Raw genomic sequence first — 23,484 nt, forward strand, 5'->3', positions numbered from 1 at the left:
TTATTTTTTTGTATATTTTTTAACAGTTATTTAATTTATTCAATAATTTATTTTACTTTTCCTGCTAACCTGCTGCGGGCCCCAAGGGGTAGCCGCCCCCACTTTGAAAAACACTGGGTTAGCCGACTGCTATTATTAGCTGACTGCCTGAGTATAAGCAGATAGACTGGATAAGATACTACATAACACTAGAATCTCTGGTATAAGGGTAGAGTTTTCAAAGATGCCACTCAACTGGATAAGCCTGACAATCAGGAATTCTGGGTGGCTTGATGCTTTGTCAAGCAAGGCTGTTCTCTATTTGTTGTCTGTGCGAGGGTTGTTACGACTGGTATTTTGTTAAACAAGAGCAAAGTATGTAAAGGTCATTCTGATTTTTGTTTAGCTTATACTAATGTACTGTTTGTACTTCCCTCTCTGTTGATCTGTGTCTATCTGTATGAGCAACGTTCTTTCCAGCTATGTGATATTGACACTTGTGGAGCCCTCCTTTGCTTCACAACTGTTTGTGTTGGAAGCAGTGTGGCTGAACATGGACAAGATGCTGTATGTGGTGAAAAGTAGGCTATCTTTCACTTTTTCTCATTTCACATTCACTTTTTTTCCGTAAACAGACACTATGTTTTACTCATAGTCTCACCTCCTTTCTTTTGTGTGTGTTTTTTTCCCCCACAGAACCAATGAGGAAAGCGCGTAAAAAAGGAAAGTATGTTTACAGTAAGTACTGTGTTGATTTTGAGCTTAAACGGGTATCTATTCAACCCATGCTTCTGACTTTCAATACATAGTATGTCCTCCTGTTAAGGTTGCCAGAAAAGTTACAGGAGAAGATCAAAATCACATGTTTGGGATAGATTGCGGTAACAATGTCAAATTTAATTCTGACCTGTAAGTACACATAGCCATGCTGTACATGTACAACGGACCACAATGGAAATAAGTCTTTTAAGACTTTTTTGTGTATATCCCTGTCTATTTATTCCTTTTAATGTATGGTTACATCTAATAGACAAAATAAATTCATTCATTCATTCGTGTACAAGCAATATAATGGACATTACTAAGGATGGGAGATAGATAGATAGATAGATAGATAGATAGTTTATTAGATAGTTTATAAATATGTGCCATTTTCAGTGCATTTGATACAAAGACATTACAATAAACAAGAACACAATAGACAAACACAACACCCCCCCCCTCCCTCTATAGGACAAGAAGACAGGTTGACAAAAAACCCAACTTAAACACAGTAAAGTGCAGTTATTCAGTACCAAAGTGCAATGTGCTATTCAGTCTAAGTTACAGTTGTCTTATTTAACATGGATATACTAGTAGGTATAAATGATCGGCGGGCTCTGTTTGTCTTAAATGAAGGCATCCTTAACCTCCTACCTGAGGGCAACAACTCATATGCTTGCTGTAAGGGGTGTGAGAGATCCTCACATATGGTATTTGCCTTCTTTACCACCCTTGCTTCAACAGTCATGGCCATGGCCATGGAGATGTCAATAGTCTGATGACTGAGGGCTTAAATCTGTAGTGGCATCACTGACAGCCAGGTTTATTCAAGCACACGGTGACCCCTTATATGTTCCTATGGTGTCTTAGCACTACTGCAACTGCTGTGGACATTATTGTAGGTCTATTTCTATCATGCTGTTATATACGTTTGTCCTGTTAATTTTATGTCAACATGCGTTTTCGGTGTACCACATCTCATGAATCCTACAGGGCACATACTGTACATCATGGCATGTTACATTTCCAGTACTGCAACTTTTTTCAAGTTCTTGGAGTACTCTGTGTGTGTGTGTGTGTGTGTATGTGCGCACGTGCCTAATATTCTGCTTCCTTTTTCAACAGTCATTATATTTATTGTCTTCGCTACTGCTTTGTATGTGGCTCCTCCCTTGCGGTCTATTGCTAGTAAGTTGCTACTACTAAACACATCCCTTCATTTAAACCAATTCAGTAAGCAATCGATAACCTTTAATTCAGACAACAATCAACAATGAAGGAAAGGGGTGTCATTGACACCTTTTTCATTTACTACTATGAACTGTAGATGTTTCATGTTTGTTTCATGTTTTAACAAATGTATTTTCCAATCAGATCTACCAACGTACTGCTTGAAAATGATATCTCCATCGCAGAACTCTAAAGGTAAATGCAGTGATGAGGGGACGCTAGTGTTGCACCTGTCCCACAAACACTGCTTACAACAAAGGGGTTTATTGGGTTGTCCTGTTATCAGACAAATGTGTACGGGGCATGCATTACTATTCAGTGACCATGTCCTGGACAGGATGTGAAATAACCCTCTACCCATTTCCCCTGCAGATACACCACTCTCTCACCTCAAGCATTCAGATACCGCAAAAGCTCCCAAAGGTACAGTGGGCTAACTAACTAGTGGCCAGTTAATATCTGTATGTGATGTTGTGTCTAGCTCAGGGTTGGGGAATCTATGTCTCGAGGGCCATTTGCGGCCCTTGAGGACGTTTTATCCGGCCCCCGATGTCATTTTAATGTTATGCAGCTTCACATGAAATATGATATATTTTCTAAATCAGTGTTTCTCAAAGTGGGGCGGAAGACCCCTTAGGGGGGCGCGAAGGTATTGGAGGGGGGGCACGTGAAGTCAGAAGGTTTTTCTTTGTTAATAATTTTCTGCTTTGCCATTAAGTCAACACATTCACTTTACAATCACAATATATTCATTAATTTATTCACTAAAATTTAGAGAACATCATAGGCCATATATGTGTATATTAGGCTCTAATAAACTTTATGAAGGCCTATTTATTTGTATTTTCGCAACCATTTTGCTCGAGGGGGGGCGCACACAGACAACCTTCCTCTAGGGGAATGTCACGAAAAGTTTGAGAAACACTGTTATTAATGATGGAATCTTAGAAAATACATTTGCAATACAATTAAGTTATATTTAGGGGACCTAGAGAAGGTGGGATCTGTTTTAAAGGTGGCTGCCTTCAACATAGGCCTAAAGTGCAGGGGGAAATCCTGGTTTGTGTTCATAGTACGGCCCTCTGAGGACTTTTACGGCCCTCAGATGAATTTAAAGTGGCCCCTCGAATGAAAGAGATTCCCCACCTCTGGTCTTGCTCATGGTTTGGCTGTGTCACCTCTGTTGCTTTTTGCAGCTCTGCAGCAGAAGTGTGGCTTACCAGAGGCTTGCCCCATAGGCATGTTTGCTTTCAGCATCAGGAGTGGTGCTGCAAATGTTATCCCGCCTGCAATGTGTTTTAATGGCGATACGTGAGTTTTCTTCATGCATGTGTCAAAGCTAAATAGTTCTTGAAATCAAGTAGCTAAAGACTAAGAAATGTCAATTACACTAAGTGGATAACAATGTAATCCTTTTTGCATTAGTGAAACAGGTTATGTATAAGCATGTAACTGCTGAGGATTAACCCCTGCTGCTTTGGCGATCTATTTTGTGATTGAAAAGTAATGTAATGTTTTAAATTAATTAGCTTGCTAATTTAATTCCTCTGCCATTGATAATACAACCATTTCCAATGCCCCTGTTTTGTGAGTATTCTAGTTGGTAGGAGCAAGCTGAAAGTAAATCAGGAAATGATCTTATCTTTCTTTATATTTTGTGCAAGGCCAACCATTTGGCCTCTACCAGCCTTTTCAGGCATCTGTTTGACTTTGTTTTGTCTTGTCACTTGTCTTGTGCTAGGATTATGAGTGGTGCCATGAGAAATACAGGTGACGGACTTAACATTGCTGTAATCAATGGTAAGGACATTAAAAATAATACTGTGATCATTACAGAAAAAGTTACTATACCATACAACTCTCGCTTACTAAACTACCGTATACAGATACTAAACTGCAGCATATCGGCATTACCATGTTTGTGTATTGCAATACTAGAAGTAATCTGTGAGGCTTTGTTTAAAATTTTGGGCTAATAGAATTGTAGACAATAAACAACATAAAGTGTAGCTTCTGGGTAAAAGGTCAAACAAAAGGTCAAACAAACCAACAATTTACCACAAAATCTCAATCATTCACATTGTGTTACAATACATTGAGGATTCAAAGAGGTTAATTGTAAGCTTTGTATTTCAAGAGGGCGTTTGTGCTTCCATTTTATTTTTGTTGTTATTACAGCCCGTACAGGAGATGTTATGAGAACAAACTCCTTTAACATGTGGCATGGTGGTAAGTTGTCTCGAGATCTATTTTTATTTGCCAGACATTGCTAAATGAAACTCACCTTTCACTTACTGCATATTATACATTATCATTCACAGAAATAAAACTTCTGGTGCCATTTCTGAAGGCCATCGAGGACAACACGTTTGTACTGATTGCGACATTTGATGATGGGGCAACTAAGTATGAGCTATAGGCCTATGGTGTCACAATCCTACTCAGAATGGTTTCTTACTTTGTGTTTAATTGAAGGACTTGATAATCTGACTCTGACATTGAAATGTTTTACAGGATGACAGATGAGGCCAGAACATTAATTGTGGAGTTTGGGAGTTCAAAAATCAAAATATTGGGCTTCCGTGATAACTGGATATTTGCTGGAGGCAAAGGATTCAGTAGGGAAAGTCCATTTGAGCAGGTAGAGTTGTCATGCTGATTATTACTGGTTTTGTCTTCTCAGTTGATGTATGGAGATGATCTGATCTTAAGTTGTTTTCCCTTCCCCAGTACTTGAAAAACAATAGGTCAAGCAACAAGTATGATGCCTGGCCTGAGCTGCTGGAAATGTCTGGCTGTCTTCCAAAGAAGCTGGACTGAAACTGGACATCGTTTTGTGTGTGTGTGTGTGTGTGTGTGTGTGTGTGTGTGTGTTAATACTTACCAGAGAAATGTTACATGAATAATGCAAAAATGAAGGAAAGGATGTCTATAACTACTTAATGTACATAATGAGAGAATATCAGTATTGCTTATAAAAGCTCACAATATTTTTATGTTTTTAATATGCACATTTTGAAGAAAACTGTTGTAACTTAAGACATAGATTTTTGTTGTTGTTGTAGGTTAGGCCTACATGAATACACATTTTATAACAACTGATGAAGAGCTACACTGTTGCTTTATTAAAGAAAGGCAAATAAATGGCATTGTATAACCTTTTTGGCATTTAAGAATTAAAACTCCCATTAGATTATGACCAACATGTGAGAAAACCAACATGAAAATGAGCTTGAGTAAAGCTTTATACACCGATAATACACCAACACTACTAAGAGGTTTGGTGTGGATGGGAGTGTCTCCTGCGTCAGCTGGATGGATCCGCCCACACCAACATCCTGTCAAACAGTTTATCCCATCATGCACTGCGCAAAACCATGGATCAAATGGGTAAGAGTTATTATATTTAACAATAATACGAAATGTGCAATTGTACATAGAGGCTTGATAAAATGTGTGTTTAGCGGAATTGCACTAGATTTTGTTTGATTGTATTACAGGCAGTTTGGCTTGCCAAATATGTTTTGAAGCGCTGATACAGGGCACCAAATATGTCACTTAGCATGCTAGTCAGCTGTTACAGCCGTAGATAAACATCTTTCACAACGGGATTGTAAATGCATTGTGGCATATTAATACACCAACACATTGTTTATTAGTGTATTTCTCAGCACAATGCTTCTAGCTGTATTTGGGCTGGTCCGAGTTTGTTGGCAAAATATAAACTTGGTTGCCATGAATTCATGCAAACATAATCTGCGGTCAATTTATCTGGTGATTTCTTATGGAAATGTATGGCTAGAAACGCATCTGAGGTTGGGCTGTGGAGTGCAGATGAACCCATTTGTTTGTCTGTGAGACCGGTCAGGCGTTTAGGTCAGTGGACTGTGGAGACTCGTGGGAGTGGATGCTTCAAAAGCTCCAGAACACTTCTCCTGACCATCTAGGCAAGATGGTCCGTCCTATCCTCCTGCAAACTAGGCAGCAGTGCTTTCTGAGGGAACAAAAACAGCCAGTGCACATTATCTTTCACTGACTCTGAAGCCCGACTGCCAATGACTTTGTTCCAGGAGGATAGGATATTTTCTGCACAAAATGGACAGCATAGATTATGTCCAATGTTTAGAGATCAATTACAAAATATGAAATACCCCCACTAAGCCCCCAAATATAAAGATCTTTTCTCTCTGTTTTTGTTTGCAGATAATGATTTACAAGGGACTGATGGCTCGGGGTCTTTGGGAGGTCCTGATGTGCGTAGACAGATCCCTATCAAGTTGTTGTCCAAGCAGGCTGTGAGAAGCAAGCCTCCAGTGCGTCCTCAGCGCTCAAGTAGTAGGCTGTTGGCTAAAGGACAACCTGGGGATGAAGGTAAAACTACATATACTGGCATAAAGAGGGGTTTAACATAATCGAGGGTATATTAGTGTTGTGTGTATATATTAGTGTGTACCAGTATCGGTGGATCGGCACTAAAATGGTGGTATCGGAATCAGCGAGTACCAACAAATAGGGCACCGATACCATTTACAGATGCTTGTATGACACTTAAACAGCCTTGACATTACCGTAGTTATTTCATAGAGGTATAAAATGTTTTGCTGGATTCACTTTGTATCAGTCTTTTTCCTGTTTCACAAAGGTAGGCAGCAGCCTGACAAAGTCATGCAATGATTTTACAAGTAGTATGCACTGCAGCCCTTCATATATAGGCCCTATACACATTTCAAATAGGGTGGTATCGGTATGGTATCGGTATCGGCCGATACTACACAGCCGGGTATCGGTATCGGGGCCAAAAATGGTATCGGTGCAACACTAATATTTGTTAGTTACCATGAGAGATTTTATGAGCCTAATGATTATTACTTGCACACTTGCTTTCCTGAGATTCTAATTAGAACCAATGTTCTGTGTGCCTACTACAGTAATAACAATTGTTTACTTCTGGGACCAACTTCAAGAGTTCATGCAAAGATTTTTTGTACAAACATTGCCTATTTAATTGCTCTCAGAGTTGCAGTTCATTGTTTCTTTGATCACTGCAAATTGTAAAATATGATGCTTGTATTATCGTTTGCCTGCAACGACCACTGTTGCAGGCCATATGTTCATGGTCTGTTTACAGCCAACTGTAACAATTTCACTCTTTTCATGTAGACGGCTTTGTCTTCAAGCAAGAGGAGAGGTTTGAGTGCAAGTCAGGGGATGCCTATGGCAATCAGCGCAGATTCCCACACCCGTTATTCTGGGATTATAAAGTAAGAAATGACCTATCTATATAATGCCTTGAGAGTTTGGTGGTAGACATTGTGCATGCAGGTCTTGATGTAAATACTATACATCTTTTCTTTACTGTTGCACTGTAGCTGAATCTGGTGGGTGAAAAGGATGACACGCCTGTTCATTGCTGTGACAAGTGTGGGTTGCCCATAAAGATCTACGGCCGCATGGTGAGTCAAAGACTGAAGATGAACAACTATTTTTGTTGTTTTAATTTAGTGTGTCATAACATAACGCTGAACTGTTATGGGCGCCATGCATGACTCTTTAACCCATTAAAACACAGCGTTATAAAGTTGCCATTACCAGAATGGCAATGACCAAGTCATAATGCATTACTAAAGGCTCTGTGTAATGTTGTAGTGGTGTAGTAGTAGCTGTAGTAGTTAACTTTCCAATGACTATTACAGCATTCCACTGGTAGAATGGCTTGCCGCGTGGATTATGGGGCTACATAACTTGACTGTGATTGTGTTGTCTATCTAGATTCCTTGCAAGCATGTCTTCTGCTATGACTGTGCTGTGCTTTATGAGAAGAAAAACGACAAAATGTGCCCTGGGTGAGTGTCCATCTGGATGCCTATTATTGTACAATTTCAAAAAATCACTTGTCTTGTGTCCTTTATATATTTTCTTTAAAATTGTACTTCTTGTGCTGTTAAATATAGATTATTTCGCACCATACAATATTGATTAAATAAGCCTATAGCAGAACAAGGATGGGTAGCAACAAATGTACATTTTCATGAACAGTGTGTGTTCAAGATCCCCAAAATATCAATAGTGGAGTGGTAATATGTTGTATATACAGTATGAATAAGCATGTGTGTGTGGTTGTCACTATGCGCCAGTTAAGTACCGGTAAATAAAATGTGAGAACACAGATATCCATGTAGGTTGTCAACTACGTATGTTAAAGGGGTATGTCACTATTTTGGGGCTTAATACAGTTAAAATCGTTGGCTAGGGTTTATAAAAGTGGTAAAGTGTCTTGTTTTTCATGTTAAGCGTTGTCTTGCTTTAAGACAAGTTAAAAGAGGGAATATGTCGCTAAGCTAGTGAAAGTCAATGGGTCCGTGTAGCATGCTACAATGAGACACTTTACCACCTTTATGAACCCCAGCCAACGATTTTAACTGTAGTAAGCCCCAAAATAGTGGCATACCCCTTTAAATTTAGATTCCATTACCTGTGAGTGTCACAAATTAATATTATAACTGTTGTTTCATGCTGTTTCATGCTTTGTTTGCTATCACCACTTCCACTTCATGAGCGTACATTAGGCTCTTTCACTGCAACCGCATCCCCATACTAATCCCTTCTCCTGTGTCCAGTCTGACCCTGTACAGCTGCACAGACCCGGTCCAGCGGATCGAGCAGTGCCACCGCGGCTCCCTCTACATGTGCAGCGTGGTGCAGGGCTGCAAGCGCACCTACCTGTCCCAGCGCGACCTGCAGGCGCACATCAACCACCGTCACATGAGGTCGGCCAAGGCCTCCTCCTCCTCGTCTTCCGGCAGCAGCTCCCGCGGCGAGCCCTCGCACCCACCGCCCCAGGCTGACCCCTCGGACCGCTTCCGCCTGCCTCCGCACCCACCCCCGCACCTTCCGAAGCCCCACCCTCTCATCCCCCCTCCGCTGCAGGGTCATGAGTCATACGGCCAGCCACCCCCGGCCTCCCCGTCCCTCTCCCCCTCGCCCGCAGACCTGGCCGCTGCCTCGCGTGCCCTGGCGCAAGAGACCTTCCGCATTGCCGCCATGTCCACGCGCAAGCACAGTAACCTCATCACTGTGCCCATTCAGGACGACTCGGGCAGCTCGGCCGCCGCCCCTGCACGCGACGCCCTCCCTCAGACTCCCCCTGGGCTGCCCCCCGCCCACCACCACCCGGGCGAGTATAACACGCAGCCGGTCGTTTCCCACCCTCACCACATGATGGCGCCCCCTCAGCAACAACATTACGGGCCTCCGCCACCCCCGCCCCCGCTCAGCCACCCTATGCAGCATCCGCCCCCCCAGAGCTCAGGGACTCCTCACCTCGTGTACAATCAGGCCCCCCCTATGTCCTCTGGACCCCCACCCCTCACCCCACCCCCAGGACACATCATTAGTCAGATGCCCCCATACATGGGCCACCCTCCGCCAGGGGCCCTGACGCAACATGGAGGACCCCCTGTTAGCGCACCTCCGCCTCACCACTACAACCCCAGCTCCATGCAACAGGACCAGGGCACTCTCAGCCCACCCTTCACCCAGCCTGGGGGGCTTAGCCCGGGGCTGTGGCCGAACCCAAGGGGCCCTCACCCTCCCCGCATGCAGGGACCCCCTCCCCAGGCACAGTTACCTGGACCTCACCATCCCGATCAATCACGTTACAGACCGTATTATCAATAGCCTAATGCACACTCACCTGGCTTACTTTTAAAAGACTTGCTGTGATGTGATATTGTCAATGCGTAGTGTGACTGTGTCTGTGAGTTTATGATGTACACTAGAGCAAACATTATGTACCAATAAAGGATTTTTGGGGAGGATGATTGGTTGTTCTAGGCTGAGCATTTTCATGGCAAACTCTCTGTCTCTTGTCATGATACGCTTGACTTCTGAAGTATTAATATATTAAAATATAGTAAATTATTCACCGAAAACCCCATTCCGAAGGACTTACATGAATGTACTATTACCATGGCAATACATTTCACCTTGTCCTCTGCTTGTGTAAACTTGTGTTAACAGCATCACATCACACGTTTTCTTTCTCCCATCACCTTTTTAAAACGAAAATCTCAACACCGCACTGATCTCTACTGAAAATAGCCTTTTACTTATCTGCAAAAGTCATCAGGCCTATTATAGCTGTAAAGATGGGTATTTTCAACATTGAGTTCATTTCAGCCGTTTGGGTTACTAAGAGGATGGAGTAGAAGTAGCGGCATAGAGTCATTTTAAAGGAGGTTATTATGTGCAAGTCATTTATCCAAACTTTCGTCCTCTCCTCTGTCCTTTTTGTCGACTTGTGTGAAGTCAGCCTGGACAATGTATTAATATTCATATTACAGTCATATTGGACATTAATTTAACAATTAAACTACAAACGTTGTGCATCTGGAAAATACAGAAAACCGTTGTTTCAAAGTTGGGTTGACAAGTGTTGTTTTATAAATAAATCACAGTACTTTAAATGAACGCGAGTTTAGAGGAATAACTTGAACTTGGTTTTGCTTGCACACACGGAACGGATAACACGCCCGTGAGTTTCAGTCGGACTTTATTTACGGCAGGACCCACTGCGTGCGGCGCTTCTGTAGTCTCTTTGCGCCACAAATTCATACGTTCTTTCTTTCGTTTTACTAGTTAAACTTTTTTTAAATGAAAGCTGCAAAATGTCAACTCTCGTACTAGATAATGGGGCATACTCGGCCAAAATCGGATACAGTCACGAAAAAGTCAGGTAAGATACTGCTTTGAAATAAACATTGTTTTCGCCAAATTCGAGCTGGGCATCAGTTGATTTGTTCATTTCTATCTAAGAAAAGACTGATCATAAAATACAGATAGACTCTCGTATGATACGTGACTGACATTGCATCAACAAGGCAAGTGTTGCTACAGAATGAATAAAGAGACCTCGGTTGCGTTCTTTGTTTTTAGTGTTATCCCGAATTGCCAGTTTCGTTCCAAGACCTCGCGTTTGAAGACCTTTACTGCCAACCAATTAGATGAAATTAAGGACCCATCAGGACTGTTCTACATACTCCCCTTTCAGAAGGTTAGTTTGTGCACATCTCCTTATAGTACACATCACTCAAATGAGAACAATGTCTGAATAGACCACATTTTGTTGAAATTATCTTCTTTTTTTTTAAGTCCACATTTCCTTTCAAATATGGATTATGGGGTTGTTGGTTGATGCTTCATAAGCCAAGTCCTCGAATTCCTTCTAATGACTATGTTTGTATGTACTAGGGTTACCTGGTAAACTGGGATGTGCAGAGAAAGGTTTGGGATCACCTGTTTGGCAAGGAAATGTTCAAGGTAATTGAAGTGCCTTTGATGCTCCTTCCTCTCCCAATGACAGTTGTCAAATGCATTTGTGATGATGTGGTAGTAATTCACTGTGCACTGTGCACCACAATGTGTTTCTTTTCGTTTTGCTATGTTTTAAACTACAGGTGGATTTTGCCGATACAAGTATAGTGATCACTGAACCCTTCTTCAACTTCGCCTCCATCCAAGAGTCTATGAATGAGATCTTATTTGAAGAGTACCAGTTCCAATCTGCTATACGAATAAATGGTGTGTTTACTGCACATTGCCCACAGATGATGCATATTATACACGTTATAAATTATATATATAATATTATTACAAAACTATTGAAATGACTACTGTTGTCCGTGCTATGTAGAGCCTGACCATATAATTGTTATTTTCTCAGCTGGATCCCTAAGTGCACATAAATACTTTGATGAGCACAGCTCTCAGTTATGCTGCATCGTGGTGGACAGTGGCTTTTCCTTCACTCACATTGTCCCCTACTGCAGAGGCAAGAAAATGAAGGATGCAATCTGCAGGTGTGTGGATGTCTGTCATTTTAGTGGAGAGAATATGGTCACATTTTTAGCTATGTCTTGTTAGTTTTTTGCAGAGGTGTCAAAAGAAGAAGTGGTCTAAATACATCACTACCACATGATATTACATAGCTGTTACACCAGTTATTCCACTGTACCTAGTGAAGAAGATTTTGTTGGTACTGAAAAACACTAAAAACCTATTAAAAAAGAGCCCATCCCAAATTTGATACAACCAGCAAAGAATCAGCTGATCGGAAGAGAGGTATACTGATTGCCTGTGTTGGAAAGAAACAGTTTCTTTTTTAACTTTTACTTATCCTTTTGACATCTAATATTTTGTACTGGTTTATGTGTAGTTAAGTAATTGAGTAATATCGTTTTACAGGATTAACGTTGGAGGAAAGTTATTGACGAATCACTTAAAAGAGATCATCTCATACCGGTAAGTATAGTAATCATTACTGCATCACAACCTTCAATTGACAGGATAGGTAAGAGGTATTTTTACAAGATATATTTTTAAATTTCTATCACATTTTGTTTATAGACAGCTACATGTCATGGATGAGACATATGTGATCAACCAAGTCAAAGAAGATGTCTGCTATGTTTCTCAAGACTTCTACAAGGATATGGAGACAGCACAGTAAGTCTCAATATTTGAGTATACAAATTCAAAGCACACAACTTAAGTACATTCTTAGTGGGTTATTTGCTACATTCTGCCCCTGCCATTTCATTTAACCTTTTCAGAAAAGTGTAGTGTTAACCACTTTACTTTTTTTGTTTTGTTTATCCCACATGCGACAAGTCTAAAAGTTGATATTTCCCTCCCACTCATACAGGCTAAAAGGAGAAGACAACATGGTGATGAGGGACTACGTATTGCCAGATTTCAGTTCCATAAAGAAAGGCTTCTGCAAGGTATGTTTTAGATTGTATTTAAAGGTTCAGTGAATAATTTTAGTTTATTGGTAAACTATATGGCGCAACCTCCAGGAACTCTCTGGCAAGCTAAAGGTCTAGGCAGGGATGTCAAACTCAAATAGACCGAGGGCCAAAATCTGGAGCGAATTCGCGGGCCAAACTCAATATTTTTTTTTTTACAAAAATGGACTAAAATTGCTTATGTTTAAATTAATGTCTAAACAGATTCCCATCATAGTTCAAATGTGCCTGCACATTCTGTTGCATTTGAGTGTGAGATGTTTCAATGGCCTGGGCCCACTCACACTCCTGTGATATACACATTTTCATGTTCAAATCTTAATACTCTATACAGTTATGGTGTATGTGGGCCAACTGTAATACACATTTGAAATGATCTGGCGGGCCAAATAAAATGGCTCCGCGGGCCAAATTTGGCCCCCGGGCCTGAGTTTGACATCCCTGGTCTAGGTCGATAGCTCAGTCACTACTAGTTGGCATTTGTAACAGGTTGTCCAGCCAAATAAAGATGTGTATGACTCGTAATTCAAAATGGTGGGTGTACAACACATGGAATAGGCAGGTGTACAATACATGAAAAAGAACTACTAAAAAAATACAAGATGGACTTTCAACCCATTTTGTCCTAAGCCCTTTTTGGGAAAGGGTGCCGTCTGACTTTTAAATTCTAAATATCTCAGCCTCCAAAGCACATACAAACATGAAATGAGTTACATTTAAAAGCTAGGACCCTCGGTTTGCCTTAGAATGTGTCCATTCAGCTCTAACTTACCCACATTTTTAATAAAACAGCTCAAATCTCAAAATCCTTAATGCAGCGTATATGTGTTTCCAGGACACAATGGGTTAAATAATGTTTTAACAGTCTTTTGAAATGCTCTGTTTAATTGTGTGGATGCACTACAGCCACGAGAGGAGATGAATTTCACTGGGAAGTACAAGACTAGCGAACAGATCCTGCGACTCACCAATGAGAGATTTGCTGTTCCCGAGATGCTTTTCCATCCATCTGACATTGGCATTCAGGAGATGGGAATTCCAGAGGCTCTTGTCAACGCTATCAACAAGATGCCGGAAGGTACGAGCAAGACCTGATCAACAACGAAACACATCTATTGGATACATAGCATCTGGTGTTTTATGTTCAGTCATTTTTCAATCTGCTTTTTTCTTTGCCTAGAGATGCATCCTCACTTCTACAAGAACATAGTTCTGACAGGTGGAAACACACTATTTCCTGGCTTTAGAGACCGTGTTTACAAAGAGGTCCGCGCGCTGGCCCCAACTGAGTTTGAGGTGTCAGTTTTGCAGCCGCAGAAGTAAGGACACAGCACAGACACACATACAGGCCTGCCATGTTACCATATTTTAACTTTCAGTCATTGTGTCATTGCAATAATGTTTCTTGTGTCTTCTCTGTTTTTGTAGTCCAATTTGCTATCCATGGGAAGGAGGGAAGCTACTAGCTGAAAATGAAGACTTTGAGGATATGGTAGTCACTCGGGACGAATATGATGAGAATGGACATTACATATGCGAAGAAAAGTTTGACATTTAGATAGGATGATGTGTAACAAACTACAATTGTTTCGTTCAGATTGTATATATTGTGAATATCTTTTTTTATATTAAAAACAAGTAATTTCAATCATGGGCATCATTTATTCTTTTCAATGAATTTATAGTTCACTTAACTATCTTCATCATCAAGCATCTGCTTCACCAGTGGCAGAACAATTGCACACAGGGCCCCAGGGCAAAACACTTAAAGGGCCCGCCATATGGCCTGCCAAGGTCACAGGAGGGCACCCCTTCACCAATACAAGAGTGCCCTGTGCCCTAGGGCAGATGCCCTGCTCGCCCTCCCTATAAATCTGCCCCTGTGCTTCACCTCAACGACAGCTGGTTGTGGCATAGTAGGGAAAGGTTCTATTATGTTAAGTCGAGCTGGGCACAAATAACCTACCTTTAATCTATTTGAGTAACTTTGGCATTTAACTATTGTCNTCTTGGTAACACTTTCTATGAAGCCCATATCTATAGCGCATTATGAGCGCATTTATAACAAATTATAATGCACATTATAATTACTTACAACGCATTACGACTACATCGATGATGTTTCATGATGCTTTATGTTAACAGTAATGAATAACCATGAATCTAGCTTATAATACTTTATAAATCCAAGGGTATTATGAGTGCTCATGACTGGATATAAACTACAGGCTGCCTGATGGGGCTTACAGTACATTATGATGCATTATAGATGTGTATTATACATTGCATTATAGATGCATCCATATGAACTTCGCTTTACTTAGAGCACACATTGACCTCACATGAAGCATTATAGCATGTTATGAGCCCTTATGTCAGTTTATCATCCAGGTCTGTGCATAGAGGGGTACTCATAATGTACTATAAACCCCATCAGGCAGCCTGTAGTTTATAGCCAGTCATGAGCACTCATGACACCCTTGGATTTATAAAGTATTATAAGCTAGATTCATAGTTATTCATAACTGTTAATATAAAGCATCATGAAGCATTATGAGTGTAGTCATAATACGTTGTAAGTAATTATAATGTGCGTTATAATTTGTTATAAATGCGCTTATAATGTTGGCTTTAAGTAAAGTGTACCGTAGTTTTTGTTTTTTTAAACGAAACAGAGCTTTTACGTGCTATGGTTCTTCTACGTTAGTTTGTGATGTTCTGTAAGTTTTCGATTCATGAGGATTGGACATTTTTCAGTAAATAGAAATCTACTTTGAAATGTAGACATTTAGATATGTTTTCTCTAAGAGTGAATAAAATGTCCAAATCCATGGATTGTGCTTAGAAAGCTACATTATCTAACCATATCACACTCTACAGAGTGAATGAAATTGTCCAAATCCATGGATTGTACATTAGAAAGCTTCATATCGAATGTATTTATTTCAAATCAGTGATTGATACCAGATTTGGACTAGCGCAGAATGCACTTGTGTATTTATCCAGTGACAGAATTCATAAGGTGCGCGTGTATGGCGGGAAATAAATCGAACGCTTCTGCTCTGAACCCTGATCGCCACAGCAGCACACTCTCAGGAACTGTCGGTGTTTGTCGTCGTCTTTCACACATACACACACACACACACACACACCACCATCAGATCTTTTTTAGACTTCTATGAAAAGTTGTCGGTTTGTTAGTTTTTTTCAAAACAATAAGTAGAAAAGTACGTTTATCGTGATCACTTTCAGAACTACAGTAGGGTACATTTAACAACGCGGACTTTTTGCCAACAACTTTTTTGACACTTTCCTGAGGTAAGTCGTCTCAAAGTTAGCTGTTGGTAGCCAGCTAACTTTGATAAGCTAAGACCTTAGGTGTGTAGTGTACCCCAGTAATGAATTACTCTTACTCGTAACGCAATACATGAGAAATCGTAACAATAGATGGTAAATATTTCTGTCAGATAACGAAATGGCATCGGGACGGGGAAAACAGTCCAACAAGAGGACAAAAGTAGCCGGAGAGGCAGATCTGAAGACATTCGACTTCGGCCTAGATGATGACAAAAAAACAGTTAGCGGTTCAGATGAAGACATCCGCGAGGGTATGTTTTAATGTTTACAATAGATGATGATGATAATAATAATGGGCAAGCTGTGAATATGTACGTGATGTGACATGGAGCCTTTGACATACCCTATCGGCATTAGGCCTACTATGTTCTGAGGTAAATTCAATCACATTCCAATATTGCAAGTAGTTGAACTTTTTAATGAAACCAAGGTAATTACATGTTGATGACAGATGAAACTCCAATTGTTGACAAGATTCTGAAGAGGCGATCTGGACCCGCATTTGAAGAAGAGGAGGCGACTGCGGGTGTGAGGTAACCTTTTACGCTTTTTTCTCTCAATGTTTTTTTTTTATTATTGTTTTTAAGCAAACAGTAAACAACAGTTTTTGTAAACAACAGTATATATGATTGCTTTCCAACCCTTCCAGAACAATGCACCCCCCCACCCCCCATGCGCGCGCGCGCACGTACGCACACGCACAGTACATTGGGCACAGGCACACCTCCTTCAACCAGGCTGACAAAGAAGGGGGCTGCGGTGACTTCCAACCCAGCAGAACCTTTTTACGCTTTAATATAATTAACTAACAGTTAATTAACTGCTAAACATGTAATGCAATTAGTATAACAGCCTAATAGCAATACATACTATTTTCTTTATGTGATCCCCAGCACTGAGGTCCAGTCAATGCTGGAGAGGTTTGGGGGTAAGCATAGTATATAGTATTTATTCTCACACCAAATATGAACTAATGTTGTACAATTGCATCTACAGTGTATGTATTTATAACAGTAAATGTGTTTTACAGCTGACATAAGTAAAGCAATGCAGGCTAAGAGAAAGAGGTTGGAGTCTTTCACCAAAAGCTCGTTAAAAGGCAGCAATCAAAAGTTGGAACAGCTCTGGAAAACACAGCATGCACAGAGGTATTGTCAGAAAGTATTAAATGCAATGCCATATGGAATTGTCATGTTACCATGTCCTGAAAGCCCATTCAAATTGTGTGCCTTTCCCCAACAGGCACAAACTAACACAAGAGTACTCCCAGCAAGTGTTCTCAGTGCTCCAACAGTGGGAGACTGACACACAGAAGTCAGAAGAGCAGGAAGAGAAACTCAATGTGAGTAACAGGCTCAGATATACTTGCACACAGTCAAATTGCCCTTCAAATCAGTCAAACTGCCTTTTCCATATCCACCATTCTGTATCCATGCTTCAATGAGAACAATGTTTCTCATTTGTGTGAATCAGGGGTGGGGGACCTATGTCTTGAGAGCTGTTTACGGCCATCTTATGGAACCCTGATAAAATTTTAAGGTTATTGAATTTCACATGAATCTGAATTATGCTATATTTCTAGGGAATCTAGTGAAGGTGTGGTTTGTTGTAAAGGTGGCTACCTTCAATATAGGCCTAAAGTGCAGGGGAAAATCTTGGTTTGTGAGCATAGTATGGCCCGCGGAGGACTTTATAACATTTGAAGTGGCCCTGGAATAAATACGGTTCTCCACCCCGGTGTAAATGCTACATTTTTGTTTTCATCTTCACAGAACCTCTTTCGCCAGCAGCAGAAGCTTTTCCAGCAGGCCAGGGTTGTCCAGAGTCAGAAGCTTAAAACGATCAAGGACCTTTATGAGCAGTTTGTCAGGGTCTGTATCAATTGCTACACATCGCAGTAACACTATGTGCATACAGGGCTGTACATTAACTTTACATTAACTACATTAACCAAAATGGCTAGTAGATGTTTATCTTACTGGCCAAAAGCACACTCACTAATGGGTCAAAGTGGCTAGTAAGTTTTCATATCTACAAAGCGGATTCCAAAAAAGTTGGGACACTTGGTATTTTGTGAATTAAATCAAAATGCTGGCATTTTCAAAACATTCAATATGTTAATAAGGTAGAGCATTGTGTACAGACAACATATCAGTTGTTAAAGCCAAGCAGAATGATTGTTTTGGGGTAATTATGCAATCATTTAAAATTTCACCCTTGCAACAAATTCCAAAAAAGTTGGGACAGGGCCAATAAAATGCTTTTAATGTTGGATAAGACTAAACACAACACAAGGGAGGAGACTTAACATTTTGTTAGGTTCAAACCCTTAACATTTGTAAATATGAAACACCTGAAATGAAAGACACAGAGAATCCTTAATTAAGTTTCAAACCGGCTTGGAGAGCGGATGGGGAGAACCGTCAGCTACCATTTTCCCCACTCGTTCTAAACGATGTAATAGCCATAAGTCATATTTATTGGAGGATTTTCCCTGATAACAATTATCTCTATCCGCTAAAGGGAAAAGGGGGCGTACCCGGATAGAGATTAATTCATTCACACACACACACACACACACACACACAAACACATGAACACACTAGCCAGGCTGCGCCCTCCTAGTGACGCAACACCTTCGGCGGCGCTGCAGATCGAATCTCGATTGCAAGTCTATGATAATCAGGCAAGGAACACACAGTCCTTGGCCTGCCATGTGGAGATGCAACTCTGTTGTTTGGGCATTCCATTGTTCTGGTACAGATAAAGTCCTCGCACAGTCCAGTAATCTTCTGCAGCCTTGAATAGGAATTCTTGAATGCGAAAGGGCACATTTGTGCCACGGCAACATGTTTGCTCTCATATAGAATAAAATACAGTTCCAACACATTTAAATACTTTGACTGATGGCATGATTTTATTTAAAAAAAAATAGATCTTTTGATGTGCGAGACATGATTTCAGCAGCTCAACTGATAGGTGTGTTCTTCGACTTGTTTACCTTCTTGTTATGCTTAATACGTGGCATATCCTCACTGCAAGAAAACAATTGTGTCACCTATTTACTCTTATGATGGAACCACACCGTTGGAACATAGTAGAGATTGAAATTTGCCATCATTGTGGGGCAATATCTAAAGACTGTGCTCCAAAATATAATGCCTAGGTAGCTATGTATGCTATTTAAAGTCTGAATATATCATTCAGCTCTCATTTTAATGCTCTACATGAGTAAGAAGACCATAACCAAGGCATCTCTGCACCCCTTTATCATCATATATGCAGTCTTTCAGACTGACCACTAAATCAAGCTGAAGTATTCATTTTCTTCATAACCTGGAGGGTGCATTACTACATGATTTTAAAAAATAATTAAATATTTTCCATTCTGTAATCAGAGGACAGTTTCACATGTCTCCTAGGTCCATCTAGAATGAGCTTTGCCACTTGCAGCACTGTTTAATGTCTGCATCATGTGCCTTAATCAAGTGTTGTGTTTATGGTCATTTTTTTCAACAGCTGTCATTGTTGGAGTGTCATAGTTTGCTTATTGACGATGGGTATGTCATGATCTCATAACTCATGCAATGATTTCACAGAACTCTACATTACAGAAATAGGCCTTATATGCCTGCAATTTTGAGAATTCAATCTTTCTGTGTAATAGATCAGTAATTAGTCCCTCAAAATCTTCGTTTCTGAGTGCCACAGCCTCTCTGTGATGGTATTTTATCTGTGCATTCATGTTGGCAGTCAATATAGTTCCTTTCAAAATATTCCTCCTTGTGTTATTTTTAGAATTATTCAACTATTACAACATTTTTTGGCCCTGTCCCAACTTTTTTGAGATTTGTTGCATGGGTCGAATTTTAAATGACCACATATTTCCCTCAAAACAATGATTTTGCCTCATTTTAACTGTTCCTATGTTGACGTTGTGCCATTGTGCATCTTATGCATGAATTTTTTGAAAATGCCAGCATTTTGATTTTATTCACAAAATACCAAGTGTCCCAACTTTTTTGGAATCCGCTTTGTACCAGCCAAACTGAATTTTCACCAGCATTTGGCCGGTAGTCGAGGGTTAATTTAGAGCCCTGCTGTGTGCATATGAAAAATTGATTTGTAACCTTTACTACTAAGCTGTAATGCCTTAACATGTATCGGTATGTATTTTTCACACAAGATGGCAGTAGGTTGTTAGTTATTAGTTGACAGTTTGATGTTGGTGTGTGCAGAACATGGAGGAGATGGAGAAGAGTCATGAGAGCTTCCTACAAGGAGCACAGGTGGAACTGAAGAAGGAGATGGCCTTGCTGCAAAAGAAGATTATGATGGATACTGTAAGTCCAGTCACAGAATTCCAGTGGAATTCACTAAGTCAGGATGTAGTCATAAAGACATCATCTGCTATTGTGAACCTTTGCTAGCTAAGTGTTAAAATGGCGGTGCTCGCGGACACACAATTTGTGCGTTCCAATATGCAACCTTGCGTTCTCCACTTGTGCTTGTGGCCTTGTACCAGGAAGTGATACGTCGTTATGACATCACTGAGAACAGCATTATATTTCAATATCTCGCAAAAGCTAAATTGTAAAGTCATTTTCTCATTTTCAAACAGTATCGTAAATGAAGAATGGCCCAACATGTTTTTTTTTGGCTAGGCTGACAGCAGGGAAACTTAATTGTTTCCTCCACAGAGGCGGGGCATCAGCAAAACTTGAGGCCACAAGCCCAAGTGGAGGACGCAAGGTTACATATTAGAATGCACACAATGTCACTTGAAAAATTGTACATAAAGTAGGAATAATTCCAAAACATTGGGAGAGTAAGAACGCTTCACCCTTCAATGGCGCCGCCTCCGCGTTTCCTTCCACATCAATATGGTGGAATGTTGACAATAATGCAAAATTTCCCGGATGTCCGACTTGGTGAATAATTCAGTGTTAAGGTTGTCTGTATACTCTATATACAGTGATGTCGCCAAATCTCATGAGGAATGTTTCTGTCTATGACGTGTCTGTCATATCGGTCATTTCACGTGAAATCAGACACTTTGGGACCTGGCCGACACAGATTTTAATACAACTCCTTTTCAGTGCCAAGGTAGAAATCCAGAACTGCGTTTGTATGAATCTGGCACTAATATTAAGGGATTAACTGACTATGAACATTTTAATTAAGAGGGTAGGACACTGTACATTGATCCTTGATTATGTCAGTCAATTTAAGCCACAAAGTAAAGAGAGGGTTTTGATGTTGTTGGAAGCTTTTTTTCTGGCTCCACAAATTACACAAACAACATGGAACACATCAGTCATCCGAATATGAATTATGAGACATTAAAATATTAAAAGTTGAATATCAAAAAGCTATATTTTGAAATGGCCATTTGGAATGCAGTTTAGAATGCTGTTTGCAGCATTCCTTCTGCCATTAGTTTGTGGGAGCAAGGGAAGTTGAACTGTAGTTTGGAAGTGCTCTGTAACCGCACAAATACACCTAGCGCGACGAGATTTTACAAGCAGAAGGCAAAGCATTCAAACATTCCCACTGGCTGTGGTCACTTACCTCTATACAGTCATTGGTTGTCGCGGCTGGTCGATGAACCGCGTCATAGAAAGTTGAAAGGATTTCGCTTTTGTTGCGCGACTCAATACAAAGTCAATTACTTCCGTCGTATTTGTGTGTGGTAATGCTGTCTGATGGTGTGTGGAGGGCTTTACAAGTTCCATTTGCTGGCTATAAGTGATACTACTGACTAACTACAACACCTGCATCTACCGGTAATTAATCATGAATATCACTGATTCTTGAAAGTTTGACAAAATCACGTCCCCGGTCTCACTCAGAAAAGTCCTAGTTTCGTTGAAAATCAATTTAATTTTCATTAACAAAAGAATTCCAGGTAATGTCAACAGTCTGTTACACATATTGGGCCACTGTCTCCCAGGCCTTACACTATGGTTGTGAAAGGGGGAGTTTTACACATTTTGGTGTGTTTTAAGAATATTTATACAGTATGTGTCTTAATGATGTGGAATTATTAAAATAATTCTTCATTTTAATATAAGTAACAAGATTTCTTTTTTCTTTTTTCTTTTACTTGTGTCTCTGTTGACGGCAAAGTCAAGAGCTATGCTGATATACTGCTATATATTTGGATTTGAAGTACTTTTTTTCTCTCTAAATTAAAACTGTTTTGGCCACATTCTCAAGAATCAGTGACATTCAGTGGCATTCTATCGAATTGAGTGCGCTGTGCCTTTCAGTTGTCAACAGTTTTTTTTGTTGAAATGGTCTTGACAGCCTCATATAGGGTTTTCACACCTGGTCCCTTTCAGCCATTTAAGTGAACTCAGATCTATGACTCAGCATTTTCTGTGCATATGTGAACGCTTCAAAGTGTACCCAGACCCCTTGGAAGTAAAACCTACTGAGACCTTTATTGACGTGGTCTCAGTACGGTTCACTTATGAGTTCTGACAAGTTGCACTTGTGACTTGGTGTAATCACTTAAGGAGGGCTCTAGGACCGGGTGTAAAGAGGACTGACACACCATAAAAACCTAACAGGACCAGAAAGATCAGCCGGTTCTTCACAATATGAACAAAAACAGAACTGAGTCCTTTTGTTGTCAGTACACTTTTTGGTCCACTTAAAGAGTTCAGGCTTCTTAAAGAGGACTAGGTGTGAAAATGCCCATAGTTTGCACCCACAAACATGCCCTGAGTCAGTTGTGGAAACGTACCATACTTAAGAAATGGAATTGTCTTTGAGATAAAGGCTAATAACACATTTTTCTTTTTTCTTTTTTTCTTTTCATTTTTTTCCCCTCCAAAGCAACAACAGGAGATGGCAACCGTGCGGAAATCCCTCCAGTCCATGTTATTCTAGGCGGCCTTAAAAAAATCAGCATGATTGCGAACTGTGTGGTTCACTGTGTTTCTACTGTTTTATGTTGAGTATCCCTGATATGTTTTCATTAGAAGGTTTTGTATTTATTTATTGAAAATAATTTTGAAATTATTGGTTATGGTGTTCTTCTATTTATTGTACATTGTGTTCATGTTAACCAAATAGTGTAGTAATAACGTGCAAAATAAAGGCAATTCATTTTTGGACCAAGCTTTCCTTAGTTTTTACTCGATAATTACACAAAGGATTATTGTGACAGAATGAGCCTTCTTTTTTCATATTTCAGTTGTTTTACCCATAGGCAAAATACATTTAAATAAGCAAGTGCACTACTTGGATATCACAGCCAGTCTGTTGATGGTTGTAATACATGGTTCTATTCACGCTTGTTACCCACAAGGAAATTGGTATTACCAGAGATGTACGAAAAGGC

General features: G+C 40.2%; 4 protein-coding genes across 4 annotated transcripts; all 4 read left to right on the plus strand.

Annotated features, from left to right (window-relative positions):
* Positions 1-294: 294 nt before the first annotated feature.
* On the plus strand, positions 295-5,137 carry LOC134447875 (protein FAM3C-like). The gene is made up of 11 exons (XM_063197572.1): positions 295-560; positions 676-717; positions 1,867-1,929; positions 2,116-2,166; positions 2,344-2,394; positions 3,168-3,282; positions 3,713-3,771; positions 4,150-4,200; positions 4,293-4,377; positions 4,486-4,612; positions 4,702-5,137. The coding sequence occupies exons 1-11, from the start codon at positions 440-442 to the stop codon at positions 4,789-4,791; spliced, it is 855 nt and encodes a 284-aa protein (XP_063053642.1). The 5' UTR covers positions 295-439; the 3' UTR covers positions 4,792-5,137.
* Positions 5,138-5,253: 116 nt separating this feature from the next.
* On the plus strand, positions 5,254-9,791 carry LOC134447874 (E3 ubiquitin-protein ligase Hakai). The gene is made up of 6 exons (XM_063197571.1): positions 5,254-5,361; positions 6,175-6,342; positions 7,132-7,232; positions 7,341-7,424; positions 7,741-7,814; positions 8,589-9,791. Exons 1-6 carry the CDS (start codon positions 5,349-5,351, stop codon positions 9,646-9,648), a joined length of 1,500 nt encoding a protein of 499 aa, XP_063053641.1. The 5' UTR covers positions 5,254-5,348; the 3' UTR covers positions 9,649-9,791.
* Positions 9,792-10,524: 733 nt separating this feature from the next.
* Positions 10,525-14,424, plus strand: actr6 (actin related protein 6). The gene is made up of 11 exons (XM_063196228.1): positions 10,525-10,705; positions 10,906-11,023; positions 11,221-11,289; positions 11,427-11,550; positions 11,693-11,828; positions 12,214-12,270; positions 12,376-12,474; positions 12,674-12,752; positions 13,683-13,854; positions 13,957-14,095; positions 14,205-14,424. Exons 1-11 carry the CDS (start codon positions 10,638-10,640, stop codon positions 14,332-14,334), a joined length of 1,191 nt encoding a protein of 396 aa, XP_063052298.1. The 5' UTR covers positions 10,525-10,637; the 3' UTR covers positions 14,335-14,424.
* Positions 14,425-15,876: 1,452 nt separating this feature from the next.
* On the plus strand, positions 15,877-23,257 carry sycp3 (synaptonemal complex protein 3). Its single transcript, XM_063197573.1, has 9 exons — positions 15,877-16,094; positions 16,244-16,384; positions 16,585-16,666; positions 17,027-17,061; positions 17,164-17,281; positions 17,376-17,475; positions 17,906-18,004; positions 20,372-20,476; positions 22,977-23,257. Exons 2-9 carry the CDS (start codon positions 16,252-16,254, stop codon positions 23,028-23,030), a joined length of 726 nt encoding a protein of 241 aa, XP_063053643.1. The 5' UTR covers positions 15,877-16,094; positions 16,244-16,251; the 3' UTR covers positions 23,031-23,257.
* Positions 23,258-23,484: the final 227 nt, after the last annotated feature.

This window comes from Engraulis encrasicolus, chromosome 4 (assembly GCF_034702125.1).
Source record: "Engraulis encrasicolus isolate BLACKSEA-1 chromosome 4, IST_EnEncr_1.0, whole genome shotgun sequence".
NCBI lineage: Eukaryota > Metazoa > Chordata > Actinopteri > Clupeiformes > Engraulidae > Engraulis > Engraulis encrasicolus.